Source organism: Dendrobates tinctorius, unplaced genomic scaffold, assembly GCF_039654945.1.
Source record: "Dendrobates tinctorius isolate UK_male_01 unplaced genomic scaffold, ASM3965494v1 ptg000319l, whole genome shotgun sequence".
In the NCBI taxonomy this organism is placed as follows: domain Eukaryota; kingdom Metazoa; phylum Chordata; class Amphibia; order Anura; family Dendrobatidae; genus Dendrobates; species Dendrobates tinctorius.
This window is the reverse complement of record NW_027361986.1, coordinates 65,552-84,379: the sequence shown is the minus strand read 5'-3', so window position 1 is coordinate 84,379 and position 18,828 is coordinate 65,552. Positions and strand designations below refer to the sequence as shown.

Here is an 18,828-nt window from a genome sequence, read left to right as displayed (position 1 = left end):
GTAATGAACCATCTGACACAATTAGCCTGCCCGCACCAACCAGCCCACCGATGTCCCCCACCCCAGACTATTCTACCCCAGTTGAACTTAGACGCTCCGAGCGGTCAACAGCCGGCTAACCCCCCGAACGATATGAGCAAGATCAATTCGTATGGCAACGAACATTGAAACCCCTACAGACCGAGCTCAATAGACTAAGGCCCTCACCTGAGGATTGGCGAGCTTACAGGGTGGAGGAGTGTGGGGGAGGAGGACTCCCAGACAGTGAATGGGCAGATACCCAGGGGATCGCCTTCAGGGTTCTTGAGGGAACGATACCGGGAGGACAGTAAAAGGCAAGACTTGACTGAAGTTGTCAGGGAAACGGGGCGGGGCAAGCTTAAAAGGAGCAGGGGACGCGCTGAAGTGGCAGTTGACAGGGAGCCGGACAACAGACAGAAAGCCGGGTGAGACAGAACTGAGGGAGCGGATGGTGTGTGGTGGAGAGACCGACATGGGCCTGTGAAAGGAAAACTGCGGACTCACCGACACGTGAGACTTGAGATTCGTTCACCGGCGGCCGCTTCCCTCATACGGTCGCATCCAGCCGCCCCCGCCGTTTCCCGCCCTGTTGTGACAGGTCCACGACCTCCACTGACCGCTGTGACGACAGACCATTCCTTGACGGAGGTCAGGACACTGCCCCCCTGCCTTCTCCCACAGCTGCGGCCCTGTCATCACCGGGCCCAGGAGGCGCCACCTCGCTACAGGCAGCAGGAGAGGCCCCCGTCCGTTTGGTTAAGGGGTCTCAGGCAGAGGGTACTGAACGGCTATATTTAGAGACCGTCATAACGCCGCGGCGGGACGAGAACCGCAAGGAGACGCCTACAGCGCCCCACAGTCATGGTTTTTCAGGGCCTGTTGCGCCCCGCCGGCATCGTTTCTTCAGGGCCTGTTTCCTCCACCGGCATCGTTTCTTCAGGGCCTGCTGTGCCCCGCTGGCATCGTTTCTTCAGGGCCTGTTGCGCTCCACCGGCATCGTTTCCTCAGGGCCTGTTGCGCCCCACCGGCATTGCCTCTTCAGAGCCTGTTGTGCCCCACTGGTATCATCTCTTCAGGGCCTGCCGAGCCCAGTTCCATCCCGGAATATCGAGGCGTCAAGGCAGCCGCATCAGCGATCTCAACGCGGCCACGCTTGTGATCCTAACAGACCCCCTGGAAGGATAAGTTTAATATAGGAGCTAAGGACCCATAGTTTGTTCATACGTGGCCTATAGCACCCCGGCAAACCAGGTTAATCGTATTGCAATAAGAAAGTGTTGGTAGAATTGTTGAGTCCCTGCGTGGACTAGTTGTTAAAGCTTTTGGTTTGCTCAAGATAGCCCCAGCGGCTACAGTTTACAAAAGTTTATTCCACAAACGGTTACGGGACATCTTAAAAGCAGAGCTCCAACAAATGTTCTACTCAGTGGTAATCTCTCTGGTTCCAGAAGTAGAGCAGGGCCAAGGTCTTAATTCCCGTGTGTTCCTTAGAAAAAAAAAAATTGAAGCCACCGTGCTATTATCAACTTGAAATGGCTGAATCAATACATGTTTACAGACTATTAAAAATGGAATCTGTAAAATCTACAGTCACATAGATCGGGAAGGACTTTGCTATGGCCACTATAGACCTCTAGGATGCATATTACCACATATCCATTGATCCTTGCTATCATCGATATCTGAGGTTTGTGGTTATACTATGCCAGGAAGTGCATCACTTCCAGTTCAGGGTCCTACCCTTCGGCATATCTTCTGCTCCCCGAACATTCACAAAAGCTACCTACCTCTGCCATGATCTTTATCAGGAAGGAAAACGTTTGCATTGTTCCCTACCTGGATGACTTTATCATGGCTCCTTCTTTTCCGGTCCTATGGACACATCTCCAGTCAGTCCTACATACCCTAACTTCCTTAGGCTGGATCATAAATCGGGGAAAAAACAGATCTATCAACTGAGAAGGGCTTTTTAGGGATCCTCTTACTCTCAATATCAGAGATCTTCTCTTCTGGTCACCAAACAGTTAAATATAAGATACGGTTTGGATCCTAAAAAAAAAAACAGAAAATGTTCCTAAGATTTGCTATGACGGTTCTGGGATCAATGACAGCTTGTATTCAAAAGCAGTTCCCTTGGCCCATGATCATACGAGGATCCTCCAAAAATGTATTCTCTTGCTGGGACAAAACTCCAGAATCACTCAGTACTAGACTCTCCCTTCACCAATATAAAAAAAAAAAATCCAACTGGTGGCTCAGCCAAGAAAAACTGGCGAATGGAATATCTTGGATCCAACACTCGGTCTCTTTGGTAACAGCGGATGCCAGCAAAAGAGGTTGGGGAGCAGTGACATCACAAGATTTTCAGGGAACCTGGCCCAAAAAGATGGATAACCGATCTTCCAATTTAAGGGAATTAAGAGCGGTAGAGGAAGCCCTGAGAGCAGCAAAGTCAATAATTAAGGGAATCCATATCCGAATTTACTCCAACAACATAACCACTGCGGCCCATCTACATTGGGGCAGTACAAGGTTCGAGAACCTACCTCAGGTCTCGACAAGATTTTTCCTTTGGGCTGAACATCTTCTGTCCTTGTCTGCCCTTCATCTAAGGGGATCCGACAATATCCAGGCAGACTTTCTGAGCAGGACGGATCTAGATCCAGGGTGATGGAGCCTCAGTATGAAAGTTTTCTGGTCAATAACCAAGAAATGGGGTCACCCAGATGTTGGCCTGTTTGCGAGTCGGCATAATGTGAAAGTAGAGAGTTTTCTCCATAGTTCCAAACGAAACCCAATCAAGGGTGGATGCCTTCTCTCACCCATGGAATTTTTAGGTTGGCCTATGCTCTCCATCCAATTCTGTTGTTGCCAAAGACTTTACAAATGGTCAGAACGGACAGGGTCAAAACTATTCTCGCCCCTTGTGAACTAATGAACCTCTTACCCTGCCGCAAGACCACGACCTTCACATCAAGGTCCGATTTGCCCTCTAGCTCCCCAAAGCTTACGCTTAGCGGCCTGGCTTCTGAAGCTGCAGTCCTGAAAGCCAGAGGCTTCTCTCATGCCATCATAAATACCTTGCAAAAAGCAGGAAACTGGTCACTAATTTGCTCAAAGGACTTGAATCAAAAAGTGAATTAGTTGTAAACCAGCTCATAAACAAAAACTAATTCTAAAATTACAATTGCTTTATTGAAATATACTAAAACCATAGACATACATGAACACCACGCAAATTTAATTGCTGATCAAACTGGTCACTAATGCCATCTACTCCAAGATATGGAAGACCTCTGCATGGTATGGGAGCCACTCCACTCCCATTGATCCTTTCCACCCTGACATGGCTAAAATACTAGACTTCCTACAGGATGGCTTATCAAAAGAACTAAGGCTATGTGCACACGCTGCGGACTCACCCGCAGATTTGTATCTGCGGATCCGCAGGTAAAACCGCAGCTAAAATGACCTGCGGATTGGCCAGCGGGTTTCCCCTGCGGTTTGACACCTCTACAATGGAATAGGTGGCAAACTGCAGCAGAATCCGCAGAAAGAATTGACATGTCAATTCTTTCTGCGGATTCAAAACCGCAGCTTTTCCGCAGTTGAAAAACCGCAGCATGTGCACAGCGGATTGTAAATCAGACTTGCATTGTACTGTACACTGCAGAACTGCTGCGGAACCGCAGAGGCCAAATCCGCAGTGGATCCGCAGCGTGCGCAAATAGCCTAATACCTAGTACCTTGAAAGTCTAGGTGTTGGCTCTGAGCGCCTACTTTATCCATCGATGGTCTGCCAGGATTTGATCAGAGGTTCATGACAGCGGCCCCTAGAATCCGTCCTTACCCCATATCTTCCTGCATGTTTTTTGCATCCGTTGGTTTTCTCCTTTGTTCCTCCATCCCCTGTTTTGTTTATTTATTTAATAACAAATTACATTAAAATATTACCTATAATCTTGGCTGTGTATCATATTTTTAGGTTGTATAATATTTCAGTGGATACACACCTGTATTACTGTTTATTTTGGCATACATCAGCAGTGTGATGCATCAGCAAAAAAGGCAAATGCAATTCTAGGATGTATTAACAGAAGCATACAGTCTAGATCATGTGAAGTCATTATTGCCCTCTACTCCTCTTTGGTCAGACCTCCTCTGGAATACGGTGTCCAGTTTTGGGCGCCACATTTTAAAAAAAGACATCAACAAACTGGAGCAAGTTCAGAAAAGAGCGACCAGAATGGTGACCGGTCTGCAAACCCTGTCTTATGAGGAAAGGTTGCAGGATTTGGGAATGTTTAGGTTGCAAAAGGGAAGACTAAGAGGAGACTTAATAGCTGTCTACAAATATCTAAAGGGCTGTCACATTGTAGAAGGATCATCTTTATTCTCGTGCACAAGGAAAGACTAGAAGCAATGGGATGAAACTGAATGGGAGGAGACACAGATTAGATATTGGAGAAAAACTTTTTGACAGAGTGATCAATGAGTGGAACAGGCTGCCATGAGAAGTGGTGAGTTCTCATTCAATGGAAGTCTTGAAACAGAGGCTGGACAGACATCTGACTGGGATGATTTAGCGAATCCTGCTTTGAGCAGGGGGTTGGACCAGATGGCCCAGGAGGTCCCTTCCAACTCTACGATTCTGATTCTATATTCATAAACATTTCCAAAAATGCTATGGAAAGCGCTTGTAATTTTTACAAGTCTGTAAAAGGGGCTTTACAACTCTTGTGCTGCTGTCTATGCTCAGTGCAGATAGACAGGCTTGATGCTCTCCCCATGCATCATTTTATACAAAACTGATTATGTACAGCATCCCACTCACCGGGTCAGCATGTAAGAACTTCAATACCTGGGACAAATATTGTTTGAAGATGGTGTCAATGATCAGATTGGACCTAGCTGTAGATCTGTGGTGCTGCTTGTGTCCATGCAGGAATTGGTGGCTGTAATATGGACGCAAAACTCCATCACTTTAATGCTCTTCTACAACCATCCTTTGAGCAGATCCACCAGGTTGTGTATGGTGTCTGTCCTGTTTAGTTGGGCCTGTTACAAACTTTGCTAGCTCAATCTCTACACAATACCAATTTTATTCCTTTTTTTTTTTTTTTTTTTCCTGTTGATCAGACATGTATATACCTCACTGTTCACATTTCTGCTCACCTCTGTATAGGAACAACTTAAAAAAAAAAAGTGTGTATTTTCTTATTATGCTAGTGTAGAATAGACCTGCTGGGAGCACTGGAAGCCTGTGTGCATGTTTAAAGCCCTGGGAGCTTTACTGTAGCCTAAACCAGAAGTACAAATGTGATTATGAACAGAACCTTCTAGCAAATGTTAATGTAATGTGAAACGTGATTTAATGCTGTAGAATAACAATTTATTTTCTTTTCCCTTTCAGTACCGGTACCTTGATGGACCCAAAAAATGCTCTTGGTGATAATGTTCGTGCTCCTAAATCTCTCCCCTATGTCCTGCCATGGAAAATGAGTAAGCAACTATTTGTTACCTATAGTGAAATAGAGCAGAGTCTTGTGGCTGTATACTTATATACCGTATTTTTTGTATTATAAGACGCACTTTTGTTCACCCAAATTTTTGGGGAAAGTGGGTGGTGCGCCTTATAATCCGAATGTGTGCTTTAGAGGAGGGGGGAAGGCTCTAGAGTGGTGTCAGGGGGCTGGGGTGGGCTGGCTGCAGACACAGCGGTGGTCAGTGCTCCCGCTCATTAGGGTCATGTAATATCTGCACCCGCTGTCCATCACCTTGGTGCTGAAGCCACGCCGAGTTGGTGGACAAGGGGTGCAGCACATATTGCATGTGCCTGCACTCTCCCCCCACTGCCCCGTCACTATAGTCACCTTCTGATAATGGCTCCGTGCTCCCAGCTCCCCCCTGGCTCTTCCTGTGTCTGTGCCAATAGGACCTGCGGTCACATGACTCCCAGTGTGTAGCACTGCGGTCATGTGATGGAAGGTCCTGCAGCTACAAGGAAATGCCTGTATGAGCAGCTCCTGGATGTCAGCACAGACACAGGAAGAACCGTGGGGGAGCTGGGAGCACGGCGCCATTATCCGAAAGGTGAGTTAACTGTTGTTTTATCATGTGCCAGCAGCACAGGGGGGCATATCCAGGATGGGATGGGGGGGCCATGTGCGTGCCAGCAGCACAGGGGGGCATATCCAGGATGGGGGGGCATGTGCGTGCCAGCAGCACAGGGCGGCATATCCAGGATGGGATGGGGGGGCAATGTTTGTGACAGCAGCACAGGGGGGCATGTGCGTGCCAGCAGCACAGGGGGCCATATCCAGGATGGGGGGGGAGCCATGTGCATGCCAGCAGCATGGGGGGGGGGCATATCCAGGATGGGATGGGGGCCATGTGCGTGCCAGCAGCACAGGGGAGCATATCCAGTATGGGATGGGGGGGGGTATGTGAGTTCCAGCAGCACAGGGGGGCATATCCAGGATGGGATGAGGGGGCATGTGCGTGCCAGCAGCACGGGGCATATCCAGGATGGGGTTGGGGGGGTCATGTGCGTGCCAGCAGCACAGGGGGGGGGGGCATATCCAGGATGGGATGGGGAAGGCATGTGGGTGCCAGCAGCACAGGGGGGCATATCCAGCATGGGATGGGGGAGCCATGTGCATGCCAGCAGCACAGTGGGGCAATGTGCCAGTGTAGCAGCACAGGGGGGCCATGTAACAGGTTGGGGGTTTAATAGATACCAGGATGAAGGAAATATGATTTCTAAGACGCACACTGGCATTATAAGACAGACCCCCATTTAACATAAAAAAAAATTTATTTTTCTTCAACAAATTTGGGGGTGCGTCTTATAATCAGGTGTGTCTTATAAAGCGGAAAATACGGTACTTTGGCTTGGAGAAGACTTCTTTCATGGCATTTTTTTGTTTTTCTACCTCACAACCTGAAATTTCACTTTTTATATTTTATTTTTTTTGAGGGTTTGTATCAGTTCATGTAAAGTACATGCCTACAACTGTGAATATTTGGGTTTTTTTTTATTGTGAAGCAATAACAAATAGGACAAAATAACTTGGAAACTTCAGTGTATATAACTAAAGTCAGTACTCTGTAGAGCCTCCTTTTGCAGCTGCAAGTCGCTTTGGCTAAGTCTCTGAGCTTTCCACTGGGAAATTTCCCATTTCTCAACTGCTCCATTCCCTTCAAATTAGATTGATTCCTCTGATGAACAGCAATCTTAACCCCTTAATGACAGCTAATACGTCTTTTTACTGACCTAAGAGAATATCATCCACATACAGGTGTCAATCCAGCAGCTGTCAGCTGTACACTATAGCTGACAACTTGCTGTATCAAACAGTGTTGGCACCGTCCATATCTGTTTAACCCCTTAGTTGCTGCTGTCAAAAGTGACTACATCAAATGGTTAATAGATAGTGGGGGTTTCCGCTTTAATCTAATTGACACACCGAGATCATGATTGTGTGGTCCTGATGTTTCGCCAGCGCGATCGCTGTGTGTGACTGGGATCAGTGACCGGCCCCCCTGCCAGTTATCGCTGATCGTGCTCGAGCGGCCTGGGCCGTTTTTTGACCGCTGGTCTCCCGGTGCCCAGCACGCATCGTTGCGTGTGGCAGCGAGAGATCAGCGACGCTGGTTTCTAATGTAAACGTCGGGTATCCAGGAGCAGCGACTCCTGGATACCCGCTGTTTACCTTGGAAACTGGCGTACACGCTGGTTTCCAAGGTAAACAGCGGGTATCCAGGAGTTGCGCGGCTCCTAGATACCCGATGTTTACCTTGGAAACCAGCGTGTACGCCAGGTTTCCGAGGTAAACAGCGGGTATCCAGGAGCCACAGCTCCTGGATACCCGACGTTTACATTAGAAACCAGCGTTGCTAGTCCTGATCGCTGGGGCTTCCTATGTGACAGCTCACCAGCGATCAGCCTAACGATGTCCCAGCGATCCCATCCTTGTCGGATCATTGGTGGGATCGCTGGGACATCGTGACGAGGGCTTTAGAGTCTCTCAGCTATAGCGGTCAGTTCAGAAGTTAATGACATTTAGGTGGTAAACATACACTTTTTCATTCCTGCTATACCACTTTGCATTAATTCCTGAAAATCACCTGAAGGATTAATAAACTATCTGACAGAAGTTTTCAATGTCAGGGGGTGGTATCACGTTTGGGGTTTTCCAATATATCGCACCCCAATTGGATTAAATGGGTATTCCCATCTCCGAGATCTTATTCCAGTATGTAGTAGGTGTAATAATATTAGTATATACCTCCAATTAGAAATGTAGCATAATTTTTTTTGATTCGCTATGTCTTTCCTCGTGTAGGGCATTACAGGACCTTGGGTATCGATGGTTACGACCCCCGACATAGTTGGTAGTGGTCATAAATATACCTAAGGTCCTGCATTGCCTGCACATGAGGAAAGAGACATAGAGAATTAGAAAAACTACTATATTTAGAATTGTTGGCATTTGCTAATGTTACACCTACTTCATATTGGGATAGGAACTTGGGATGGGAATACCCCTTTTAAGGTCTGGGCTTTGACTAGGTTACTCCAAAACATTTACATTTTTCCCTTCTCCCATGACTGCACAACCTGAGAAGGTATCTGCCCACCAAGGACAGGAAACCTATTGAATAAAAAGGCGGTACCTCTCCTCCACATAAAGTTTGGCTTCCTGTCCTTGTGGGAACGTGCAGAAGAAAGCAGTACTTAGCTTACCCGGGAGGGTGTCTAAAATGATGGCTGCCTTTCATGGGAAAAACCGGCCTGTTGGTGCAGCGTCGTGCAGGCAGAGACCTCTTAGGTTAATGTCTCTGGCCGACACGAGGTCCCGGGTCTGCGTGCCCTGAGGGTTGCAGGAGCGCCCTAGTGAAGTGCGACGGACTCTCTTCTAGGCCTGCGCTTGTGTTGGATACGCTGAATGGAGCCGTTGTTCCCTGGTGACAAGTGTGCCCGAAAGCGAGGCCGCCTGGGTCTGCGCACACAGAAAACACAGGATGGATATCTGGCGCATCCTGATGATGTAGAGCGCCGGGAACTACAGAGGCCTTCTGGGATCTGCAAGGCTACTAGGGATTTGAATACTGGAAGATGGAGCCAGATGGAGGGTGACCTGTGCCATCCAGTATATGAGGGGATGTGCCCGGAAAGATGGTGGCATTTCCTGCAGCAATCCAGATCATGGATGAACTGCAGCATCCGACGCCACCACCATAATCATCACTGTAGTCGACACGAGGCATTGCAGTGTCACCAGCAGCATCTGCAAGGCAGCAGCAGAATATCAGCCTGAAAGGCAGGGCACGAGCCCACCTCCAGGGGGAGACGTTCTCCTGAACCAGCTCAGCCTCCGTCTCCGGTACTCTAGATTGATTAGCTGAATAGTGAGTGATCAACGTGAAAGTGCACCGTATTAAAACGGGTCCCCTTTCTGTGTATTATTTTACTAGAAAAGGCCCCTGAAACGTAGTTCGAAACAGAACAATGGGAATTATGCTCTGTACAAAGGGAATTTACCCGGTACTTATAGTAAGAGACACTGCCCAGGTTGTATACGACAGACTGTCTCGGAGGAAACCCCCGGGTTCGTTATGGACTTGAAGGCCATCATTAGATCGAAGGTACTGGCGTTCTTAAAGCACTCGATGTGACAGAGGAGGGGAAGCCAGAACTACTGTCTTTGGAGTCTCAGATCAGTAGCGTTTTAAGGGGGTGGATGTGGACCTGACAGATTCCTCCTCCTCTGATGAGGACACGGAGGGAGGTAGACCCTGCTTCCGAGCTGAGGACACACAGGCTGCTTAGGGCAATCAGGTCCACTATGGGCAAAGCTGACCCAAAGACTACTAGAACAGTCCAGGACATTATGTTCAGTGGCCTGGGGCAAAGGAAAAGGCATTCCTTTCAAGTTGGCGAAAAGATCAAGATGCTCATTAGTAGAGTGAAAGAGGCCGGAAAGGAAACGTCCACTACCATCTTCTCCAAAGAGGAGATCTTTTGACGACAATGAGGTGGGCATATGGGAGAAGAGTCCAGAAATTGATGTTGCGGTCGCAAAGTCAGTTAAAAGATTAACGTTACCCTTTGAACACCAAGGGGCTCTCAAGATTCCTTGGATAAGAAGGCAGAAGTCTTCCTAAAACAGACTTGGGAATCTTGGCCGAGTCATTAAAGCTGGCAATAGGGGCAGCCTGCACTGCTTGGTCTGTTGGTATGGATACAGCATTTTGAGGACCAGCTTAAAGACAACACCCCTAAAGAAAAAATCCTTGCAGATCTTTCGCTGTTGCAAGGAGCAGCTACCTTACTGGCTGACGCCTCGGCGGATTCTGTCAGGTTAGCAGCCAGATCGGCAAATTTATGCAATGCTGCCTGCAGAGCTTTATGGCTCAAAAGCTTGCCAAGAGACGCCCAGTCCAAGACCAGACTGTTCTATCCCATGTGAGGGGAAATATCTTTTCGGTCAGGCTCTAGACGATATACTAGACAAGGCAGTGGGTAAGAAGGGCTTTCCTAATTTGTCCCATCCTCAATTCAAAAGCTCCTTTTGTAGGAGATCTAGCAGGAACAGACCCTCTAAGGAGCAGGGCGATTTGGAAGGACAAGAAACAGGAGCAGGGGTTTCATGTTTGGGGGTTCCTCGGCAAGGAGGCGAAAATCCTCTCAGTAATGGGCTCTCCTGGGTAGGAGGAAGGTTGTCCCACTTCCAACCTGCCTGGGAGGAAAATTCTGTCAATGGCTGGTTACTCAGTATAAAAATCAGGACTGAGACTGTAGTTCAGATCCACTTCCAGGCACAGCTTCAGGATCTCATCCCCCCGATCTTGAAGGAGCAACAGGCCCTAGAGGCAGAAGTATTAGGCTATGTGCATATGTTACGGATCTTGTTGCAGATCGGCAGCGTTTTTTCCGCATGGATTTATACTAAATACGCAAAGGGTAGCTCAAACAATGTTAATCAATGGGAATCCAGAATTGGTGTGCACATGATGCAGAAAACTCCACACTGATTCAACGTGTTTTATTTTCCGCAGGATGTCAATTCTTTTTGCGGATCTGCAGTGTTCTGCACCCATTGACTTATATTGAGTCAGTTAAATCCGCAGGTGTGGAAAGGTCTACGGATTAGCTGTGGATTGCGTGCCAAATCGCTGATGAAGGGTGTGTGGGCGAAGAATATGTGGGTGTCTGTCTGCGGGTGTCTGTCTGCGGGTGTCTGTCTGCGGCCAGGCATTGTCTGATGGGACTACTACCCCATCCAGCTGTGTCTGCTGTCACATAACAGTAACAGCATGAGCCGATGATGCGGTAGTAGTCCCATCATCCGGCGACTGTGTTCAATTGTAAAACAAAAAAAACACATTCATACTTGCCAAACACCTAATCCCTGATGTCCTCAATCTCCTGCAACAAAAAAATAAACCAACATATACTTTACCTTTCTGCCATAGTCCATTTAATAACTAGTGTCCCACGGCGATCTCGCGTTCAGAACATTCACATCGGGAGGTGTAACCGCTCTACATGGCTCCGGTGATACACTGTGGGGGGATCACCTCCTGTCAGTGTATCACTGCGCCGTTGTCAGAGGTCACCAGAGTTCGTGCTGTCACTTGCGGCACTGCTGCGTGAGAACTCTCACGCAGCGGTAGTACCATAAAGTGAGAGCACGAACTCCAGTGAACTCTGTTATGCACTGCAGGAGTGAAAATTTCCTGTCAGTGTGTCGCCAGAGCCGTGTACAGTGGTCACATCTCCCTATGTGACTGTTCTACACGTGAGATCGTCGTGGGACACTCGGTAATTGGACTACGTCGGACAGGGAGTATTTGTTTATTTTTGTTGCAGGAGATCGAGGAATTAGGCGATGCAGTAAGTATGGTAAATTAAGATACAATAAAAGGAGTCTGTGATTATTTCAAATAAAGGACTTTATTCTGGCTGTGTCTTTACCATAGAAACATAGAATCGTAGAGTTGGAAGGGACCTCCTGGGCCATCTGGTCCAACCCCCTGCTCAAAGCAGGATTCGCTAAATCATCCCAGTCAGATGTCTGTCCAGCCTCTGTTTGAATACATCCATTGAAGGAGAACTCACCACTTCTCGTGGCAGCCTGTTCCACTCATTGATCACTCTAACTGTCAAAAAGTTTTTTCTAATATCTAATCTGTCTCCTCCCATTCAGTTTCATCCCATTGCTTCTAGTCTTTCCTTGTGCAAATGAGAATAAAGTTGATCCTTCTACAATGTGACAGCCCTTTAGATATTTGTAGACAGCTATTAAGTCTCCTCTCAGTCTTCTCTTTTGCAAACTAAACATTCCCAAATCCTGCAACCTTTCCTCATAAGACAGGGTTTGCAGACCGGTCACCATTCTGGTCGCTCTTTTCTGAACTTGCTCCAGTTTGTTGATGTGTTTTTTTAAAATGTGGTGCCCAAAACTGGACATAATATTCCAGATGAGGTCTGACCAAAGAGGAGTAGAGGGAAATAATGACTTCACGTGATCTAGACTGTATGCTTCTGTTAATACATCCTAGAATTGCATTTGCCTTTTTTGCTGCTGCATCACACTGTTGACTCATATTCAGTCTGTGATCTCTTAGTATACCCAAGTCTTTTTCACATGTGCTGTCACTTAGCCCTATTCCTCCCATTCTATATATGCTTTTTTCATTTTTATTGCCCAGATGTAGTACTTTGCATTTCTCCCTGTTAAAAACCATTCTGTTAGTTGCTGCCCACTTCTCCAGTTTATTTAAATCGTTTTGAATCCTCTCTCTTCTCTAGTATTAGCTATCCCTCCTAGCTTTGTGTCATCAGCAAATTTAATCAGTTTACCCTCAATTCCTTCATCTAAATCGTTGATAAAGATGTTGAACAATACAGGGCCCAGGACAGAGCCCTGTGGTACCCCACTTGAGACATTCTTCCAACTGGATGTGCAGCCATTTCCGACCACTCTTTGGGTCCGATCACTAAGCCAGTTATGAATCCACCTAACAGTTGCCTTGTCCATTCCATACTTAGTCATTTTTTCAATAAGGATTGTATGAGAGACTGTCAAATGCTTTGCTGAAGTCAAGATATACTATATCTACAGCATTTCCTTGATCCACCCAATCAGTGATACCGTCATAGAAGGAAATTAAGTTAGTCTGACATGACTTATTAGTTACAAACCCATGCTGACTCTGTTTAATCACTACATTCTTATCCAGGTATTGACATACATGTTGTTTAATAACTTGTTCAAAGATCTTTCCTGGTATAGAAGTCAGACTCACCGGCCTATAGTTGCCTGGGTCCACCTTCTTCCCCTTTTTGAAGATAGGAACAACATTTGCTCTTCTCCAGTCTTCTGGCACTTCTCCTGTCCTCCAAGAATTTTCAAAGATTATGGAGAGGGGTTCAAAAATTTCTTCTGCTATCTCCTTCAGTATTCTGGGGTGTAATTCATCTGGACCTGGAGACTTGAATTCATTTAGGTTAGCTAAGTGTTTCCTCACTATCTTTCTGTTTATAGATATCCTGGATTCTTCTATTCCCTTAATAGGACAGTGAATAACAGTTGATGTTACATTTCCTTTCTGAGAGAATACAGATGCAAAATAGGAATTTAAAAGTTCAGCCTTCTCAACATCCTGTCTTACCATTTCATCATTTTCATCCTGTAAAAATCCTATAGCATCTTTGACTTTTCTTTTACTTTTGACATATCCCCAAAATCCTTTATTATTGCTTTTGACATCTCTTGCAAGCCTCAATTCATTTTCAGCTTTAGCTAATCTGATTTGTGCCCTGCAGGTTCTGCAGACAGCATTATATTCTTCTTTAGATATGCCTCCCTCTTTCCATTTTATAAACATTTTTTTCTTCCTTTTTAGCATGTACTTAAGTTCTGTGTTCATCCATCCTGGTTTCCTTAAATGCTTCCTATTCTTCCCTCTTTTCGGAATTGATAACTGTGCTTTGAGAATTTCATTTTTCAAGATTTCCCATCCTTCCTGGACATTGTCTTTAAGGATATCCAGCCATTGGATCCCTCCAATTCTCTTTCTGAATCCCTTAAAATCTGCCTTTCTGAAATCTAACCTTGACGTCTGAGTCTTCACAGGTCTTCCGCCTCTAGTTATCCAAAATTCTAAAATAGCATGGTCGCTACCTCCTAGGGTCCCAGCCACTTTTACCTCCTCAACCATTTCCTCCCTGTTTATAAGGATTAGATCCAAGGTAGCAGTTCCCCTTGTTTTCTCCCTTACCTTTTGGAAGATAAAGTTGTCAGCAAGAGAGGATAAGAATTTCCTTAACCTGTTAGTTTTGCCTGAGAGAGATTCCCAACAAATGTCTGGATAGTTGAAATCTCCCATGACAACTATGTCATATTTTTTGGAGAACTTGGCCATTTGATGCATAAAGAGTTCATCCATATCTTCAGCTTGCACAGGCGGCCTGTAGTAAATGCCTACAATGGTGTCCTTTCCATTGTTCTGTCCTTGTATTCTTACCCAAACAGTTTCCACAGAACTCCCAGTCTCTGAAGCTTCAATCTCTGTGCAGATATACGCGTTTCTAACATACAATGCGACACCCCCTCCTCGTTTATCAAGTCTGTTTCTTGCAAATAAGTTGTATCCTTCTATCCTTGTATTCCAATCATGTGTATTATATAACTATAGGATTAGTAATGGATAGCCATGCAAAGAGAAGAGGTTGCACTCATCGAGATGGAAGTTTCACTGATTTATTGACATATCATGAACATGTCAAGTCGGGGGAGTGACATAAGGTGTGCAAGAAAGGCTGACAACGGCCGTTTCGCGCTACTCGAGCGCTTCAAGTCACTCCCCCGACTTGTCATGTTCATGATATGTCAATAAATCAGTGAAACTTCCATCTCGATGAGTGCGACCTCTTCTCTTTGCATGGATTCCCAGGATTGACTGTTTCCAGGTCTGGCACCCGAGATTCCCAGCTGCTGGGCTTCTGTATGCCGCACATCATTTGAAGTCACACGGTAACAGCGGTGCCGTCCGCTTTTTATCTTGAGTTTTGTGATTTAGTAATGGATAGGTGTCTTATTGATGCCTCTCCATTACTAATCCATGGGCTTGATGTCACCGGACAATACAAAGGTGACGTCAACCCCACAAATATTACCCCTAATGCCACCGCTACAGGGCAAGTGGGAAGAGCGAGGCTAAGTGCCAGAATTGGCGCATTTATAAGATGCACCATCTCTGTGGTGGCTGAGAGCTGATGTTTTTAGCCTGGGGGGGTGCCAATACACATAGTCCCTTCCCAGGCTATTTATATCAGCCCGCAGCTGTTTGCCTAGCCTTTGCTGGTTCGATTTTGTAGGGGGACCCCATGTCAATTTCCCCTTTACACTAGCCATTGAAGACTTAAGCAAGCATCTGTGAGCTGATATTAATAGCCTGGGAACTTTTATGGCTATTAACTCCCTCCCAGGTTATTAACATCAGCCTTCGGCTTTCCCTCTGCTGGTTATGAAAATTACACGGGAGCCCACACAACTTTAAATTTTTTTTTTTTAAATTGATATCACGTTTCACTCAAATTTTGTCTTTTGTTTAACGCTTCATGTACCATTTTATTAATGAGGGTATCTGGCTGTCGTGCGTGTGTGTATTTATGTATAATCGCTTATTTGTTTTGAGTGTGTAAACAGTATATTTTGGGCATTGTATTTAATGATCTCTTCAATGGAGAATGTAAAAGACAAGGAAACGACATCACAACTTTTTGTTAAATATATCTATATTTAGCTTGCGTGTCCGCATAAAAAACACGCGACATTTCAACGGTTTTCTGCGAAGAGAGGCAGAATCCACATAGAATTTTACAAAAGCATATCTGCAACGTGCGCACATACCCTTAATTTTGATACAAAAGAGGTTGCTGGTGGAGGTGCCTGTTCAGCAGCAGGGGAGGGGGAGTTATTCTCCCATGTTTCTGATAAGGAAACCTTCAGGACAATTATCAACCTAAAAGGTGTCAGAGTTCCTGGTCTATAAGACCTTACAAGATGGAGTCAATATAATCGGCAATAAAGATCTTGTTCCCAAGGAGTGTCTTAGATTTGAAGGGTGCGTACTACCATGTGTCCCCATCCATCAGGAAGATCAGCAGACAACTGACCTTTCCAATACAGGGCTCTGCCCTTTGGTCTATCCATGGCCCCAAGAGTTTTCACCAAGATAATTCTGGAGGTGACTGCATATTTGCGAGGAAGGAACGTGTTGATAGTGCGATATCTGGACGATTTTTGAGTGATTTGCAGAGCAGAGGACTGCAGTTCTCAACGAAGGCACATCCAGACCACTGTCAAGGCTGGGTTATTGGATGATAAATATCGAAGTCAAGGCTGCAGCCCCTGAAGGTTCAATCCCTGTTGGGGCTTATTTTGGACTTGGAGAGACAGACCTGTCTCCTGCTAGAGTAGAAGACAGAACTGTAGCCCTGATATCAGCAGCACTGACCAATCCAGTGATGTCCTTAAGAAAAGCTATGTCCTTACTAGGATCAATGATGTCATGCAGTCCAGTGGGCCCAGATTCATTCCCAGGCCTTACAACAGGATGTCCTAGAGGGAGAAGGGAAGCTTGGTGGGTGCTTAGAGGGGAAGAATATGCTCTCTCAGGAAGCATGTCCTGGTGGCTGGATCCGGGGAATCTGTCGCGGGGAATTCCATGGTCCTAGCAGATATCAGACATGATCGTGACGGATGGAGGCACACATCTCGGCGACCACATAATCCAGGGGGTCTGTTAAGAGGCAGAAGCTGGCTTTTCCTCATACTGCAAGGAGCTACTGGCAAAGGCAGTAAGTTTTGTTTCCCCCCCCCCCCCCCCCCCATTTAGACGGAAATCATGTTTGCATAATGTCAGACAACTGAACGACAGTTGCCTATATCTACTACCAGGGGGGCACAAAATCCCTGACCCTAATGCTGCCATGTCGAGCAATTCTCCAGGTTATGGAGGAACATCGTATACCTTGTGTTCCAAATTATTATGCAAAAAATATTTCCTCATATTTTCTCTAAATTACCTATATGAATTGTAGTCATTGTTATTTTCCAGTCATCTAATATTCTAGTATAATTGCAATGTTTTTGAACAAACTGCCTATGAAAACAGTATAATTTTAAAAATAAGAAACACTCAAAATGCGTGTTCCAAATTATTATGCACAGCAGCGTTTTCAACCTTTTTATTTTGAACAAAAAAAGGTCAATTGTGAAATTATAAGCATTATCAGCTTATTACAAAATGAAATCAAACAGTTTTCAAGTAAAAACTTTATTCTAGGTGATGTTACATTTGCACATAGGACCCCTTGTTCGAAAGAAGCTTCTGAACTCTCTCGTCCATTGAATTTGTCAGTTTTTGGATGGTTTGTGCTTCAATTGTTTTGCATGTGGACAGAATACCCTCCCAGAGCTGTTGCTTAGATGTGAACTGCCTCCCGCCATCATAGACACTCCTTTTGATGATGCTCCAGAGGTTCTCAATGGGGTTGAGGTCAGGGGAAGATGGTGGCCACACCATAAGTTTGTCCTCTTTTATGCCCATAGCAGCCAGAGATGCAGATGTGTTATTTGCAGCATGAGACGGTGCATTTTCATGCATGAAAATGATCTTGCTGCGGAAAGCACGGTTCTTCCTCTTGAACCATGGCAGGAAGTGCTGTTTTAGAAACTCCACATAGATTGTGGAGTTCATCTTTACCCCTTCAGGGATCCTAAAGGGGCCGACAATCTCTCTCTCCATGATTCCAGCCCAAAACATTACTCCACCTCCTCCTTGTTGGCGCCTTAGCCGTGTTTTCATGGGGTGTCCATCAACCAGCCATCCTCCACTCCATCCATTTGGACCATCGAGCGTTGCACGGCACTCATTGGTGAACAAAACAGTTTGGAAGTCAGTCTTCATGTATCGTTTGGCCCACTGGAGCCGGTCTGCTTGTGTGCAGTGGATTGAGGTGGTCGACAGGATGGCTTACGCACAGCTGCAAACCTCTGAAGGACCCTGCATCTTGTTGTTCGGGGGATGTTGGAGGCACCAGCAGCTTCAAAAACTTGTCTGCTGCTATGACGAGGCATTTTTGCAGCTGCTCTTTTAACCTGACGCAATTGCCTGTTGGAAAGAGTCCTCAATTTTTCCTTATCAGCACGCACACGTGTGTGCTGGGAATCAGCTACATACTACTTGATTGTGTGATGATCACGATGAAGTGTCTTGGCAATGTTGATTGTAGTCATGCCTTCACCTAAATACTCCACAATTTGTTGCTTCTCAGCAGCCGACACATCCTTTTTCTTTCCCATTTTGGCAAAAAATGTAGGCTGCTTAATATTGTGGAACAGCCTTCTTAAGTAGTCTTGCCTTTATTTGGACACACCTGCCAAACTAATTTGCACAGGTATCTGCAATTGCTTTCAGTGATATAAAGAGCCCTGACACACATCACCATGAATGAGTTTAAATGACAAACAAAAAAATTCTAACCTTATCACTCCTAAACTCTTTTTGCATAATAATTTGGAACACAGTGTACAACTATCAGCTCTGCACATAATTAGGAAGGGGAACGAAGAAGCGGATTTTCTCAGCCAGACAACCATAAAGCAAGGGGAATGGGAACTGTATCCGTCAATTTTTCAGCAGATTGTGGAACTTTGAGGGCAGCCAGAGAGAGACTTTATTTGCCTACAGGAAGAACAGTATGACAAAATTCTTCTCTCTAAACCC

The 18,828-nt window shown here is 45.8% G+C and overlaps 1 protein-coding gene across 2 annotated transcripts in view; it reads left to right on the top strand.

The window, feature by feature from the left end:
• LOC141073884 (gametocyte-specific factor 1-like) overlaps positions 1-18,828 on the top strand; it is a 142,149-nt gene that overhangs the window by 82,890 nt on the left and 40,431 nt on the right. For both annotated transcript variants that reach the window (XM_073561413.1, XM_073561414.1), the window contains exon 8: positions 5,435-5,523. In XM_073561413.1, the coding sequence (XP_073417514.1) occupies positions 5,435-5,523 (89 nt within the window). The remainder of the gene's footprint in view (positions 1-5,434; positions 5,524-18,828) is intronic.